This window comes from Furipterus horrens, unplaced genomic scaffold (assembly GCF_987537825.1).
Source record: "Furipterus horrens unplaced genomic scaffold, mFurHor1.1.pri manual_scaffold_4, whole genome shotgun sequence".
NCBI lineage: Eukaryota > Metazoa > Chordata > Mammalia > Chiroptera > Furipteridae > Furipterus > Furipterus horrens.
In genome coordinates this window covers 149,316,980-149,333,384 of record NW_028327174.1, presented here as the reverse complement: position 1 = coordinate 149,333,384, position 16,405 = coordinate 149,316,980, and the positions used below count along the sequence as shown (strand labels likewise).

General features: G+C 43.9%; 1 protein-coding gene across 1 annotated transcript; it reads left to right on the top strand.

The window, feature by feature from the left end:
- Positions 1 to 1,883: 1,883 nt before the first annotated feature.
- MLANA (melan-A) lies at positions 1,884 to 16,405 on the top strand. Its single transcript, XM_090275828.1, has 5 exons — positions 1,884 to 1,995; positions 3,969 to 4,065; positions 8,012 to 8,108; positions 14,738 to 14,851; positions 16,060 to 16,405. Exons 2-5 carry the CDS (start codon positions 3,989 to 3,991, stop codon positions 16,126 to 16,128), a joined length of 357 nt encoding a protein of 118 aa, XP_090131954.1. The 5' UTR covers positions 1,884 to 1,995; positions 3,969 to 3,988; the 3' UTR covers positions 16,129 to 16,405.

The following is a 16,405-nucleotide window of genomic DNA, read 5'->3' as shown; positions in this document are numbered from 1 at the left end:
AATTGTCATCAGTCTGGCTCAAATAAATTCACCAAAAATTCTCTACAGGTTTGAATGTTTCTTACATTGACACCACTCAAAGACCCAAAGAGATGCCCTTGTAAGATCTGATAAGGACGTTCTTGCTGAACTCTGAAGAGCAGAGGAACTGGACAGTATGTCCCCAGACAAGCCATAGTGTCCCCAGTGTGCAGGGTCTGGTCCTGTTGCCCCCTCTGGGGGAGGAGGAGATGCCAGCTGCTTTGCCGTCTCTATCCTAGACCAATGCTCAGGCACATTCAAGGTCCCTGATTAGTAGCACCCATCACGGGGGGACTTGAGTGAGACCTGGGAGCTTCCCCTTTGCCTGAGATCCAGGTTAGCACCTACCTCTTCTCTGGTCTTGCTACCAATCATCCAGGGTCCAGGGTCACACAAACCTTTGGCTGCTTGACTAGAACAGCACCCACCACTAGGCCTTTTTGAGAGTAACCGGGCTTAATTTCCCCAAACCCTTGGACACCAAGAGCTTGTATTCTTCCTGACTTTTGAACAAAACCTCCTGAATCATCTTCAGTCATGTTCTATTATTCTGCCTCAGAGCCTTTGCACTGGTTCTTCTATCTGAAATGCTTTTCCTCCATCTTCATAGGGCTGACTCCTCTTCTGTTAGGTCTCAATTTACATTTTTCTGCCTTTCCAGAAAGGCTTTCCCTGTCTCATCCTCTCTCTGTTTTGTCTCTCTCTTGCCATTTCCAGTGACGGTTATCCAGTATGTAGTAGTTCTATAATGCCCTCACACAGCACAATCCAAATGGAAACTAGAAAGCCATGGGATCTGGAAGGAATGAGTACTCAGATGTTACAGGGGAAAGGAATTTAGTGACCATTTAATCTAAGTCCTCAGGGAATGAGAATGCTCAGATTCCTTAGTTCTGGTGGGTGTTTTGTTGGTTCACAACGGTTACAGAGAACTGGTGAGCAAAGGTAACTGTTCTGTCCCACTGAAATACTTCTGGGCTACACACACTTGTCAGTCAGGGTAGAAAGTACAGTGTCAGGTCAAATCAGCCATGGTTTCAATTAGGTTTTATCTAAGTGAAGGGAAACTTTTGTCTGTTTTATGCAAAGGCAGGAATCCCACTCTCCCCAGGAGACAGTAAAGTCTGAGAACATCACAAAGAAATCAGAGAGCTCAATTTAGGATGTTTTAGGGACCTTCTATTTTCTTTTCTTGATCAAAAGTAGTGACTCAGTTGATCTCTAGGTCTAAGACAAAAGGCTCTTCAACCCTTTGAGGTGGGATGAGGAAAGTTGTGAGGTGCCCAGTTACATCCGAGTGTCAGATAAACAACAAATAATTTCTTTAGTAAAAATATGCCCCATGCCCTGGCTGGGTGGCTCAGTTGGTTGGAGCATCATTCCATGCACGAAAAGGTCGGGGTTTGGTCTCTGGTCGGGGCATGTAGGGGAGGCAGCCCATCGATCTTTCTCTCTCACATCCATGTTCCTCTCTCTCTCTCTTCCTCAAATCAATAAACATATCCTCAGATGAGGATTTTTTAAAAAGTTCCATGCAGAAAGTGGGACATATTTATACTAAAAATGGGCCACAGTTATACTAAAAATTATTGTTTTTCTAAAATTTAAACATAACTGGGCATCCTATATTTTAACGAGCAACCCAAGAGAGGAGGGACTAGCATTTAAACTAAATGGCTTTCCTAGGATGAAACCCTGGGTTTGGGGAAAACAGAGGCCATTGTAAGCCGTGGCTTTTTGAGGGGAGGAATGAAGCTGGTTTCATTCATCCCAATTAAACAATCACAGAGGACCCTATCAGAAATCCAGACTCGTGACTAACATGGGACTCAAGGCCAGGGCAGGAAAGAAAGAAGGATTAAGAGAGGAGAAGCAAGCTTCACACACAGCCAGCTGCAGACATAGGCGGAGGACAAGCAAGCTTCACACACAGCCAGCTGCAGACACAGGCGGAGGACGATCTCATCCAGGAAGGTAAGAGCATGGCCTTCTCGTGCTCAGTTATGATCCTGTTGTTCCAGAGCAGCATTTGGGCGGTTCTGGTGGACTTCCCCACCACCCCCATTGCCTCCCTCATGCTTGGCTATTAGCAGAATTTCTTCTCAATGTCTGTAATTCTCCAACTTCTGTAGGTTCACCAAGTCTCCTAGATGCTCCCTCTAGACTGCTAGGCAGCAGAGCAGAGAACCAGGAAAAGCCCGCTTGTGAGCAACATCCTTCTGTCACTTGAAGGGCAGCTGCTCCTGGTTCAGGTGGGGGGAGGGGCATTTGCTGACCCTACACCGTTTGCCAAGGCTCTGAATTGAAGTTTACAGATTTACAAAAACAATTTAACACCTAATTAATTGCGTTTTGTGTCTGTGATTTTGAACACACTGTTCACCCCTACATTATTCACCTGAGCTGATCAGGGAGTTCAACTATAATTTCCTTTTTACCACTGGGAAGACCAAATTACACATGAAATGCCCCAATGGAAAGGATTCGTGCGGTGAGTCCCCTACTCTGCTCTCCCACTTCTCTCCTGCTGTTTTAAACAGGCTTATTAATATAATTTATGGGGATCATACCTTTGAAATTCATGAGAACAATAAGAGGGAAGAAGAATATGTAATAGCAAAGAGAGAAGAGAAACCAGTGTTCATTTTTAACAAGCACACTTTAATCATGGCCACTGCAGTTCATGAGCTTTTTGTCTATACATATTATAGTTTAAATTTTTGTATCATAATTATATATATAACACACACCCAAACATTATATATATATTTTTAATCCCAGTCATGAGACGTGAACAAGGGAGAAACAGAAATTAATTTCAGTGGATCAACTAATTATTATAAAAGTCAAGCTGGGGGCTTCTTCAGCTTATTTTGGGTGGGATGAATGTGGACTAGCATAGGCACCTGTATGGGGTAGTTTTCTTTGTTGGAAAGTGGGCTTGGCCACATACTTCACGTTATCACAGACTTCTCTTTGTCCAAGGATTCGTCGTCGTCGGCAGCCGTCCGTCTCGAGAGACGATGGTGTAGCTTCTTAAGAGTCCATCTGCACCGCCGAGAATGGCTGTGCAGTCCGACTCGGGAGTGACATGGTATCTGTCTCCTCCCGTGTTGAATCGACATCTTGCGATGACGCTGAAGCTACAAAGCCTGGGCAGGGTAATATGGAGGGTCTGCTGTTGCCCATGCAGCAGACCCCCCCTCTCTTCGCAGCTGAAGGGTCCAAGGGAAAAACGGAGTCGATACAGCTTGGCTTCAGGTGCGCCGCAGGAGTTGCCGGTGTTGACTACAACGTCAAACCGCCTTAGGGACTCCGGCTCCGGATTTTCTGTCGGGGTTTACTCCCTTAGCCTTTCCCCTGAAGAGGTATGCCGCAAGGCAGCGGAGGTTTTTTGGAGTCAGAGTTTTCCTTCTCTGATGTACCCTGACTGGAAGATCGAACCAGCGACACTTAGCTCGCAGGCCGACGCTCAATCCACTGAGCTAAACCAGCCAGGGCAAGAGTAGTCCAAGGATTAATATCAAATATTACCTTTAGAGAGAAATCACTCCTTTTATTAACCACAGTTTTGGGCCAAAGAAAGTAAAGACTAATAGAAATGCTTTTTGTTTTCTTGTTTCTCTACAGTTTATGTTATAGAGTCTAAATGAAGGCAAATGAAGAGCATTTTTTCCCCAAATAGTAACTCATTTTGAAAGCATTTGCCTTTGTTTTTAGTTTCTTCTTTGTACTCAATTCTCAGTTGGTGGCAGGGGTTAGAAACCTGAGCAATTTCCACTCAATATCAGTGAAGAGGCAGGTACACCATCTCTCACAAAGAGAAACCAGAGGCCCCAGCTGTCGTCAGTGATCACCTAGTGGCAATGTCTTTGTGGGTCTTTATGAGATGATGAACGAGGATGCTCTGGATACATTAAATGAAGCCCGCATGCCTCTGCTGTTAGGTGTCCTGAGACCCTGCAAGATGCCAGGTGAAGAGGCCCACTACGTTTATGGGGACCCGAAGAGAGGGCATGGCCACTCCTACATCACAGCTAAAGAGTAAGTTCAAACCTTTTGCTGACTCAGCCCTGAATTCCACTGATACACATCTATCCATAAATCTCTCTAGTGTTTATTTCTCCAGAGAGTAAAAACTGGCAATGCAATGAGGAGGCTCTGTAGTCCCCCAAGGGCTCCCATGAGCTTCTCTGAGCCTGAACAGGCAAGGTGATAGGAATGATAAAAAGTTGGATCTGCTCATGTTTGTCTACATTTATGGCTATTAGGCTTTTGATGTGGGTTCCCAGGCTGAGAAATATATGCCTGGAAGCAAGTTGCCTCTTTCCTTAAGCAGCTCTGTCTACTCTCAGGCTCCTGGAAATGGTCTGCAGTCACAACAAAGGTGAGTTGCCAACGAGCAAGTGAAGATGAAGGGCAGGTGTGATTCTACTTGTGACTGACCCCAGGGCGAAGACAGTGGTCAGAACCTTTACATCATAACTTTATCCTGTGGGAAGGTGTTTGGTATTATGAATCAATTAAAAATAAGTGTTTATATGATTAAGCATCTCCAAGAGCTAAGCATGTATAACCCTCCCAAGACACTATTCTTCTCCTTCAAAACAATCTTATGATCTAGTGGGATATTTAGGCATGAGAATAATTTCAGCAAGGGTAAGTGCTGCAGTGGGAACACGGGCTGTAGGGACATGCTCCGCACGCATGGGCGCGGTGGTGGGAGGTGAGCTCCACCCTCTGAGTGGGGACTCCAACAGGACAAACAAGGAGCTGGGTTTTTATTTGGACCATCTCTTAAGTGGTCTTTTAACAACTTCCTGCAAGCCTACCCTCCCTCGGGGAAGAACTGTTGAGAAATCTTTACTAGAGTGAACTAGCAGGGTTTAGAGCCCAGCCAAGGCACTGAGGAAACATTCAGGCTAGCAGCATTTTCTCAAAGAGCCTGTGGGATTTTCTAACATCGCTGGATGGTCAATTGAGGGTGGGGGTAGGCAGATGTTCTGAAAAAATGTCCCAAGAGCAAAAGTATACTCTTTGGGGGGTACATTGCACATGGTATTAAGTAGGATATTGTTCCAGCTTCTGAATGATGACTCAGCAGATTCTATTGCTGTGAAACCGCAGTAGAGAAAGCGTGTAAGTCACCCATGGAACTTGAAGAAATGCAGTTTCCTAGGTGCTGCCACCCAAGAGGCTGATTCAGTAGGACAGGGGGTGGGGGCCCAGGTCTGTACTTTAACACACATCTCATGTGACTCCACTGTAGGAGGTACTTGGGTGAAACTCTGAGGCCCCCAGACCAGCTGGGTAGCAGTTTTTCTGGTGTGTCTGGCATATGCTGGTGTTTTCCACTCTCAGTCAGCCCCCCTGGGTGTGTGCGTGACATGTGACTGTGTGTACAGAGCTCTGTCAGTGTCATGAGGTCCACGAGGATAACCGCAGACCTGGTGGGTAAAATCAGAGCAAAGGGTACTGGGAATTGAATCAGCTGCCTTTAGTCATGAGAGTCCACCAAACACTCCATGTGACAGCTTCATTTCAGGAAAGGGTGATATGGCAGAAAAAGCCCTGGCCAGGGTGACCGGAAACCTGGGTCTGGCCCACATTTGAGCTGAGTGTCTCGGGCTAATTGCTATGAAAGCTGGTTCTGCCAGTTAACCTGCTGTGCAACTTTAGGCATTTTACCAGCCTAGTTCTTGGAATGTCAGCTGTGAAATGAACTTCATACCTACCTCAGATGATTGTCATATATGTGTGGGGCTTGGCACAAATTGGTGCTCAATGACTGGTTGGGTAGCCGCTAAGGTAGTGGTGATGCTGATGAATCATGGTAGGCAGCAGCTTTGTGATTTGTGAAGGGGGTGGAGTGGCCTGCAGGATTAGGTTAGTGTTTTATCCAGCACAGTCATCCCATGCTTCTCTCTGTCCCACTGGGAGGTGGACCCCTGGTCCTCAGGGGTCTTGAGATGAAGGGAGTCAAGTACTGGGTCAAGGTCTGAACAAGAGAAGCCTCAGTTAGACCTTGTTTTGCCTACGGCTCTTCAATCTCTTATAAATCATTCAGCTCTGCAGCGCCGTCTTTAGCAAGTCACAGCTAAAAGACTGCACTCTCCATTTTGTTGACGTTGTTTATGCTGTGAAGTGGAAACTCAGCCAGATGTCAGCTAATTGACAACATTATGCAGGGAAAGCAGAGCCCCAGGGTCTGGAAACAGGGTAAGTAATGTTTCCCATGGACCATTGGACACAGGGTCCAAAAGGCTGGCGCGGACGCCTGCACTGCGTCCAGCTGTTTGGAGCAGGCCCTCACAGGGCTGCGACAGTTCTCCAGATGCGGTGCAGACCTGTCTCCCCAGGGCTGAGCCCCAGTGCTGTTTCGTTTAGTAATGCTCGCCGGGCAAGCTGGGAGGCACTCACTAAATATCGGCAGAGTGCCTGACTCCAAATGTCATCTGGCCTCTCTGACTTGGCAGCTAGATCCCTCATCTCAGCCACCCCAGGACTCCATTCTGAGATGCCTCTTCCAGGTCACGCAGGTGAGACCAGAGTAAGCAGCAAGCACTAACCCATCTGATCCGGTCCTTGGTGACCTGCACTGCATTCCTGGAGCAAGTGGAGGCCAGACAGCAGCTTGCCTGGCTGCGCATAAACACAGGACATGTGTCCTCACTGGGCTGGGCTCTGGAATCCCTATGTGATAGTTACAGTCTCAGAGACCTCTACATCCTGCAAGTCCTACTTCCATCCCTGCAGTCAGAACATGCCAGCCCTCAGCCCTCAGTGGCCCATTGCCAAGCTCTCTCCTTCTCTTTATTACCTGTCTCCATCCCAGACCCAAACTTCCTCTGGTGAATCGCTGATTCCTTTATTCTCACTAGTGTCAATGACTCACAAGAGGTTCAAGTTACATTTTGCCACAAATCCTCATATTTGTAAATAGCTATTTTAAGAAGACATTAAATTGTTCATTTCTCTTTCAGAGAGACTGGTGTTATGGGGGAGAGGATGTGAATTTGTAATCAGCCCTAATTCATTTGTTTGGCCACCCATACTACTGTCTATCCATTCATATATCCACTCATCTTCAAGAAATATTTCTTGAAACACCTACATGCCTGACCATTTCTAGGCATTGAGGATACAAATTAAAACAAACAAACAAAAATAAAAAACAAAAACCAAAAATACCCACCTCCTTTGGGAGCTCTGATTCCCACCACAGGGGGGCCTATGAGAGGAGGCAGGATGGGTTGCCACCATATGGGGAGGAATGACGCTGAGTCTGGGAATGTGAGTATGTAGGGCAGGAATGGAGAGAAGATCTGGGCAAGCAGTGAGGTGTTGGGGAGGGGTTGGGAGGAGAGGGCACAAAGACAATCAAGGGAGAGAGAGTTAAGTTCAAATCCTAGCTCTGTCTTATGCTATCTTTGTGTGACTCTCAGCAAGGCACTTAATCTCTGCATTTATTTCCTCATCCGTGAAATGCGGATGATAAGCAGTGCCTACCTTACAGGGTGGTTGTGAGAATTAAATAAGCTAATATATCTCAAATGTTTAGCATGGCACCTGCTTATAGTAGATTTTAAGTCAAAGCTAATTTTCATTTTCTTTTTGTGGACTGATCATTGGGGAAAATTATTTAAACCAGCCCCAATGAAAAGATGATTCAGCCTCAATAAACATATTGCCCACATAAGGGTCAGCTGGTACTGTACCTCTTGCACCAGGAACTTGGGTGTTTGAGCGCATGCCAGTTAGCAGGGCTCCTGCTGGCACATACCTGAGAGGGTCCTAGAGGAGGTGCTGTCCCTGGATACAGTGCTGGAGGTCTGGTGGGTACCTGGTGTGCCGTGTGGTAAGAAATTACTTGGGGCCTGGGTGGTGCTGTTCTGGGCTGGCAAAGTCTCTGCAAAGAGAGAAGAACATTTGATCACAATGTGGAACAAGGCTTCTGTACCAAGATGAATTTGTCTATCTCTTGGGCCAGGTTCGCAGGGATTGGCATCCTGACAGTGATCCTGGGAATTTTGCTGCTCCTTGGCTGCTGGTATTGTAGAAGACGAAGTGGATACAGGAGCTTGAAGGTTGGGAAAACTCCCACTGCTGGGATCCTTCCAGACCCAGGACCTGCTTCCCCTTCTTTCTCTGAATTTCTGGGCAGTGGGGTGACGTTCCCACGGTCACCTCCAGTTCTGACTCCTGGTTCTGATGAATCTTTCTCTACATTGTACTTCCTGCAACTCTTCCTTGGCCTCTGCCCAGGCATCAACCCCAACTAGGAACTTGGCTGCTCTTTGGTTCTATTTAGAGCAACCTTGAGTGCCTGGCTGCACGTGTAGCTGAGCACTGATAGTGTGTGAGGCACAGGGGCAGGGTTCATGGTCATCTTGCACACAGCAGCACATGAGATACTCCAGGGCCTATCAGTCCTGGGGATGCCCACTGCCTCTTTTACTCTGCTTAGAGGCCACTCCGCTCACCTTGCCTCTTCACCCCTTTCCTCTCAGGTTGCCTGGGAATTCTTCTAACTCTGTTACACCAAGTAGCCCAGTATACCTAGGACCCAGCTAGCATCGGTGCAATGAGGCAACCATTCGCTCCTCAACAGCACAAAGGACCACCAGGTTTTTAACAGGCTCTACCTTCCTTTGATGGCTAAGTGGTTCTAATAGGATCTTTTCTTCTTTACCCATATGATCAGGAAGCTAACACAGTCCAGCCTTGTGGCAGCCGGATCTTCCACAAATGGGAAACATCAAGCAAGTCTCTAAACTATAAAACCCATAGGCAGCACTTTAGCACTTAAGCATCCAAAGGCATTCTCCATGGTGAGAAAGGGGATAAGGAGAATTGTATTTCTCTCTCTCTCTCCTTCTCTCTCTCTTCCTCTATCCATCTCCTCTTCTTTCCCTCTTCTCTTTCCTGTCTCCTATTATTACAGATCTAAAAGCTTCTGAGGTTGATACATAATGGAAAAAACTTATCTTTACACAAGATGTTGGAAAGTCCCATTCCTAATTCAGAAGAACTTCATTCAGAGGCAACGGTTCTGTGACAGAGGGGAGGAGGGTTGGGGGGAGGTCATAGCTGGGCAGACTGAGGGGGAGGAGGGGAAGAGGAGGGCTGGAGCTTCCAATTCTTCTCCTCCTTACCAGGAGGCAAGGGCATTCCCATGTGTCCCTTTCCTAATACCCATCTTGCCAGCGTTTCAAATACAAACCATGAAAGACAGTGGAGTATGAGGGCTACATACCCATCGAGCAGCAGCCCTCCAGCATGTTGATATTGTGTAGGAAGAAGTTGCTGAGTTTGAATAAGACTCCCAATCAGTACCACAGGAAAGCCTTGGGTTAGGAGGTTAGGGATGGGACTCCTGCTCACATGACACTTCTCTGAGGCTGTCCACAACAGGTTGGTTGGGGATGGGTGGAGAGAGGACCTTTGCTCTCTGCCACAGAACTCCTTTTGTATTTCTAGCATGGGGTTATGACATTGCCTTGTAATTGGCTACTTACTTTTCATCTCTTCCACCTCTTCTCTTTCCCCCATTTATGAACTGGATTGGAGAATATTTTCTATTCCTCTCTGTACTTCCAGTGTCCAGCATAGTGCCTGGCACATAGCAGTCACCCAATTGTATGGCATCAGGTTTTGGTCTGCCATTGACCTACTTCGTGACCTTAGATTTTAACTCCTCTAAGCCTCATTTGCTCTGTTCTATACTTAGACACATGCTATAACATGATGTATATCAGTTTTTATTTAATGTATATATTTTTCTATATAGTTTTTATTCATTCCATGTTTTTACATAAAAAAATCACAATGATTTAGCTTTTCAAGGAGTAAAAGTTCTACACACTCATATTGGTACCCATTTCCTAACTGTCCACAATTGCCAGCTGGATGGTACTGTGCAAAAGGACAACTTCTTTTCTTTCCCTTTCTGCTTCAACACTCTCATCTTAAACTCGTTTGATTTCAGAATAACAGAGAGAGTCTTATCATTGTGGGCTCAGTCACTATGAATAATTTGCTTGGGAAGGTTCAAGTTCAACTTAACATGCCTCCATTACTCTAGGGCTAGATCAGTGATCTGCAGTTTCTGAAATTTTTATGTGTTTATATTCCCTAGTTTCTTACTGTGTAAAAATGCTCTGTTGTTTATTTTTTAAAATTAATATTAAAATCTTGTTTTGAGACTTTCATATCTCCTGAAATGCCAGGTTTGGAATCAGCAGTCTATGAAATGCTAGGCAAAATTATGTAAAATAGTGCATTAGGTACTGCATTTAATTATATAATTACCTCCCTGTCTCTCTTTGGTGATTCCATTTTCATTTTAAAACAGAAGTGCATAAATGACAACAGGTGCAAGCTCTGGGTATCTGAGTTACTCCACCTTTAACAACCCTCACTGAGCTTTAGAATGCCTATGCTCCCACTTTCACAGAATACAGAATGGTAACAAGATTGGTTGGAATTAAGATCTAAAATTTCTTACTTGCTAACAATTTTCCTTAGACCTGGAAAACTTTTGAAAAGAAAGACTGTTTTTTGCAGAAATATGTTTCTTCAGGAAAATGATTTATAAGGCACTGGAAGTTGGTGTTTGTATTTACCAATTTTACTCTTTCACTTGGAAGTTAGAACACAATACTTCTGATTATTGGAGAACATTTTGAGGCCCCTGCTGACAGCTCCATTTATGCTCATGTCTAATCTTGTTCTGTTTCTTGGTGCACGGGCAGGGGCTCCTGCATGCAAATCACCCGAGATTCTCGCTAAAATGCAGATTTGAGGCCGCAAGACCCAGGAACCCACATTTTAACGCTCACACTATGGCAGGGGAGAGATTTAAAACAGAAAAAGAATAAAAGCAATTATTGCGTAAAGGGAAAGAACGCATTAAATACCTCCTCTGAGGTGTATCTCTGGGAGTTGGGGATGGGAGCAGAACCTGTGTCCTTGTGTCCAGATGAGGGTCCTTGTGCACATATCCTTCTAGGAGGTGGGCCAGACTTTGGGAAAACTACTTCTTCACACTCTGCAGACTATATAGGTATCACCATGACTGGTCTCATCTAACTGATGTTCCAAACACTTCTCCCTTGGAAACCTGCCTTGATGCCCACCTCATGCAACCTAGTAGATAGACCCCAAAGATCAGCCACAGTCCACAGACAAGCCTGGAGAGCCGCTGATCATTCACACCTGCCTTTTCCAGTCTCCCTCAGCAGGGAGCACAGAGAGCATGCTAGATTTGGCTCACATATAGGTTTTGGCCTATATTTTAAAAAATTGAATGAGATGCCAACATTTAAAATAACATTTCACATAAAAATCTTGATTTCTACTTTCTTTTTAAAAAAATTAAAAGGGCAGTTATGCAGACCCTTTAGATGAAATATACACTCCCCCCTTTCCTCTGGCTGGTCCCCACCTGACTCTTTTGATCACCTTGCACTACCCGTCCGGTCCCTCTAAGTATCTGAGTATAGCTGAGCTGCTGCAGGTATATGCAAGAAGAAGGTGCATTGTCTGTAGAACAGTGGTCCTTGGTGTGGTTCTGAACCATCAATATCACTTGGGACGTTGTTAGAAATGCAAATTCACAGGCCTCACCCCAGATCCACCATGTCAGAAATTCAGTGTGTGGGCCCAGTAATATGTTTAACAGGCCCTCTGGGTGATGCTGATGTGTGCTACAGTTTGAGAACCACTGTTGTAGAGAATTTAACAACAATAATAAAAGCAACTGAAAGTCTGTTTTTTATGATCACAAAGTACCAGCAATATTAAACAAGGTCAGTGATGAAATACCCCACCTCACCAGGGTGAACTGCTCCTGCAGTCAGTCCCCACTTTGGTTTGTGTTTCTGTCTTATACAAACTGTTGTCATTCTATTCAAGGGATGAAAAGGAACACCCTCTAATCCTATGCAAAGCACTAAGCTTTTACCTACCCTCCCCCTAATAACTCAGGCTGCATAATTTAGCCTTAGGCTGACTTATCATTGTTGCAGCTTGACTCAGGGCTACAACCATAGCATTTCTATCACAGTATATGCACTCATAGTGTTTAATATATTTTGCTGTTTTTATGGGAAAGACAGAGAGTATTGAATCCCTGGTGTGATGCTATCATATGGCTGTCCCTATTGTGATATTGGATTATGCCTCATTAGCTCTGATCTATTCAGCAATCATCCTGAGATTCATTTTTTAGATTCACTTTTTCTCCTTACCTGTAAAAAATATTCATTGACTAGAGGCTTCCGGCCAAGATGGAAGCTTAGACAGACACGCTGCATCTCCCTCCAGAACTAAGAAGGAATACAACTACCTCAAAACTAGAGACAACCAGAAGTTCCAAAAAATTGACCTGCATGAAAGTCCAACAGATAAAGATATAAAGAAGAGATACTCAACTGGACAGGTAGGAGGGGTGGAGCCAGGGCAGAGAGGACGCAGTGTGGCAATGGCAATGGTGGCAGCAGCAGTGGCGGAAAGCGCAGTCACATGTTTTAAAAAGTAGGGAGGGAAACCTGGGGAGTGCTCCCAGCCCCAGACCAGACTGCACAGCTCATGGTTCCAGTGCCAGGGAAAATAGAGTCCCATTCCTTCTGACTGTGGGAGTTGGATGGAGGAAGAAACTGCTGGTCTCTCAGCAAAGTTTGCTTGTTTAAAGGGCCCCCTTGGTCCTAGAACATCCACAGACCCACTCACTCTGGGAACGACAGCCAGGGCAACAGCTAGAGGGGTGCCAGTTCCATATGGAAGTGTCAGAAGTACCTGGAAAAGGGCGAGTGCTGAGCAAGCGGCATTGTTCCTTCTCAGACCCCTCCCACACACATACTGCCACAACGCAGTGAAACGGGTCGTCCTGTTCTGACGAATACCTAAGGCTCCGCCCCTTACAACATAATAGGTGTGATAGCTCTACCCAAGACATAGAGACAAACAAACACAGGAGCCTGTCAAGATGAGGAGACAGAGAAGTATGGCCCAAAAGAAGGAACAGATCAAGGTTCCAGTGGGAGAACTAAGCGATGAGGAGATAGACAACCTAATAAATGAGGAGACAGACAACCTAACAGATGCAGAGTTCAAAACACTGGTGATAAAGGTGCTCACGGGCTTGATAGTTATGCTTAAGTATGGCAAACGCATAAGGGAAGAAGTGAAGGCTATGCTAAATGAAACGGAAAAAAATCCACAGAAAACCAATGGTGAAGGGAAGGAAACCAGGGTTCAAATCAATGATTTGGAACATAAGGAAGAAAAAAACAGTTAACCAGTACAGAATGAGGAAACAAGAATGGAAAAAAATAAGGAGAGGATTCTTCACCTCTGGGAGAATTTTAAACGTGCCAATATCCGAATCATAGGAGTGCCAGAAGGAGAAGAGAAAGAGCAAGAAATCGAAAGCTTATGTGAAAAAATAATGAAGGAAAACTCTCCAAATTTGATGAAGGAAATAGACATACAAGTCCAGGAAGCACAGAGAGACCCAAACAAGCTAAGTCCAAAGAGTACCACACCAAGACACAGCATCATTTAAAGGCCAAAGGTTAAAGATAAAGAAAGAATCTTAAAAGCAGCAAGAGAAAAGCAGAGCGTTACCTATAAGACTATCAGCTGATTTCTCAAAAGGAATTTTGTAGGCAAGAAAGGACTGGCAAGAAGTATTCAAGGTGATGAAAAGCAAGGACTTACAACCAAGACTACTCTATCTAGCAAAGGTATCATTTAGAATGGAAAGGGCAGATCAAGTGCTTCCCAGACAAGGTAAAGCTAAAGGAGTTCATCATCACCAATCCATTACTATATGAAATGTTAAAGGGACTTATTTAAGGAAAAGAAGATTGCCCTGGCTGCTGTGGCACAGTGGATTGAGTGTCGGCCTGCGAGCCAAGTGTCACTGGTTCGATTCCCAGTCAGGGCACATGACTAGGTTGTACGTCAGGTCCCCAGTTGGGGGCGCGAGTGAGAGGAAACTACACAGTGATGTTTCTCTATCTCTCTTTCTCCCTTGCCCTCTCTCTAAAAACAAACAAATTATTTTAAAAGAAAAAGAAAAAGATCTATACTATGAACATTAAAATGACAAGAAACTCACAACTATCAACAACTGAATCTAAAAAATAAAAACAAAAACAAACTAAGCAAACAACCAGTACAGGAACAGAATCAAGGGTTATCAGTGGTGAGGGGGAAGGGGGAGAAATGGGGAAACGGTGCAGGGACTAAGAAGCATTATTGGTTGGTACAAAATAGACAAGGGGAATTTAAGAATAGTATAGGAAAAGGTGAAGTCAAAAAACTTATATGCATGACCCCTGGACATGAACTAAGGGGGTGGGATTGCTAGAGGGGAGAGGGGTACTGGGAAAAGGGGAGCAAAGGGAAAAGAAATTGGGACAATTGTAACAACATAATCAATAAAATATACTTAAAAAATATTCATTGTCTCATGGGCATCAGGCACTGTACTAAACGTTTTACCTTTAGTTAATTCCTCCAACAACTCTGAGAGGTAAGTGATGTTATTTTCATATTAGAGGCAAAAACTGAAATTCAGAGGGGACACAAGAGTATGTGGCACAACCAAGATTAAAACCCATTGTTAAAACTTCACATTCTTTCTCATTTCTTTAATGGACTCAATGATTTCTTCTCACCCACTGACCTTTATGAATTCACATTTCAGGACAAAAGCTTTTATGCTGGTACTCAAAGTACCTTAACAGGAAGATGTCCACGTGAGGAACTTGGTCACCAGGACAGCAAAGTGCCTTTTCAACAAAACAATTACGAACCTGTGGTAGGTTGACATCCTGCAAGGACAATGTGAATGTATTTAATGGTACTGAACTCTACACCTAAAAATGGTTAAAATGGTAAATTTTATGTTATATCTATTTTACCATAATAAAAAATAATAAAGGTAAAAAACAAGGGAAGCACAAAGATTTTCTTAAATTGTGTTCTCTCATACCCAGATTTTCCAGGGTCAATAATAAGAACTTTACATGTAGTATCCAAAGGAAGAACTTGGTTCTGGATACAATATCCTTTTTGTCTTATGTTTCTAGTATATTTGTCTACATCCTGAACATAGCTATATCTAAGGGAGAAAATATAAGACCTATTATTAATTGTATAGAGCTGTATGTCCAATAGGGTAGCCACTAGCCACATGTGGCTATTGGGCACTTAAAATATAGTAGTTTGAATTGAGATGTGTTGTACTACCTACCAGAATCCAAAGACTTAGTATGAGGAAAAGAATATAAATAATTCATTAATGATTTTTATATTGGTTACATGTTGAAATGATAATATTTCAATATGTAGGGTTAAATGAAATGTATTATTTTAATTTTTAAATGTGGCTTCTAGAAATCTTACAATCACATACGTGGTGTGCTTCTATGGAACAGTGCAGGTATAAATGCAATATATAATAATGGCTGAAAGCATTGACTTTGGGCTAAATTACTGTGTTTGCTCTTAGCTCAATCACTTACTTGTTGTGTGACCTTGGGCAAGTGACTTAACCTCCCTGTGCCTTAGTTTCCCAACCTGTAACATGAGAATACTCCTAGAATTGTGAACATTAAGTGAAGACCTGATGTATTTGTGCTCTGTTGATAGCAGCAATGAATGGCCTTTAGACCTAACTACAAGGCCTTATCTATGTGGTAAAAATGCAATGCATTTAATGTCTGTAAACAGGGTCCAATAATTCATTAGCTAGGGCTTGGGACTGCTACTGACAAGGATATTCCAGTTATATATAAGTTACTGAGATTTGGGGAAGCCCTTTAGCCCTACTTTTTCTGTACTCCTGCCCCCGACAATGTTTCAACAAACACGCTTGTGAAATTTAACAATTACTACCTTGTTAAGTAGAAATTAGATGTGGGCACTTAAAAGTTTCAGTCCAGAGCAAAGGTATAAATGTGATGCTACCTATTTTGACTTACGCACTGCTGCCAGGCCCATATTCTCCCTTTCTCGTTCCCACAGGTTCCCAATGCTCCACTTGCTTATGAGAAACTCTCCACACAACAGTCACCACCTCCTTACTCTCCGTGAGAGCTGGCAAGGCCCCTGAGAGCTGCTGAACTGACTTTTCTCACACTTTGGATTAAATTTAACATGGACATTTAATGTTTTGCTTCAGCATGCTATAGAGACTATGTACAACATCTCTAGTAATATAAGCTTAATGTTAAGTTCTTAGTAGGGCAACTAGCAATACTAATTGAGGAAATGATGAAAAATATTAAAATGGAAAAACTGTCAATAAATGTCATGATGATATTGTCTGCGCCAGTAGTAATACTAGTACATCCATGGTGTTATTTCTGGA

Bases quoted from the DNA above. Each gene is read 5' to 3' on its own strand.
- MLANA (XM_090275828.1), top strand. From the start codon at position 3,989: ATGCCAGGTGAAGAGGCCCACTACGTTTATGGGGACCCGAAGAGAGGG. The intron at 8,109-14,737 runs GTTGGGAAAACT...TTCACATTTCAG, and splicing joins GTGGATACAGGAGCTTGAAG to GACAAAAGCTTTTATGCTGG. The intron at 14,852-16,059 runs GTAGGTTGACAT...TCGTTCCCACAG, and splicing joins AAAACAATTACGAACCTGTG to GTTCCCAATGCTCCACTTGC.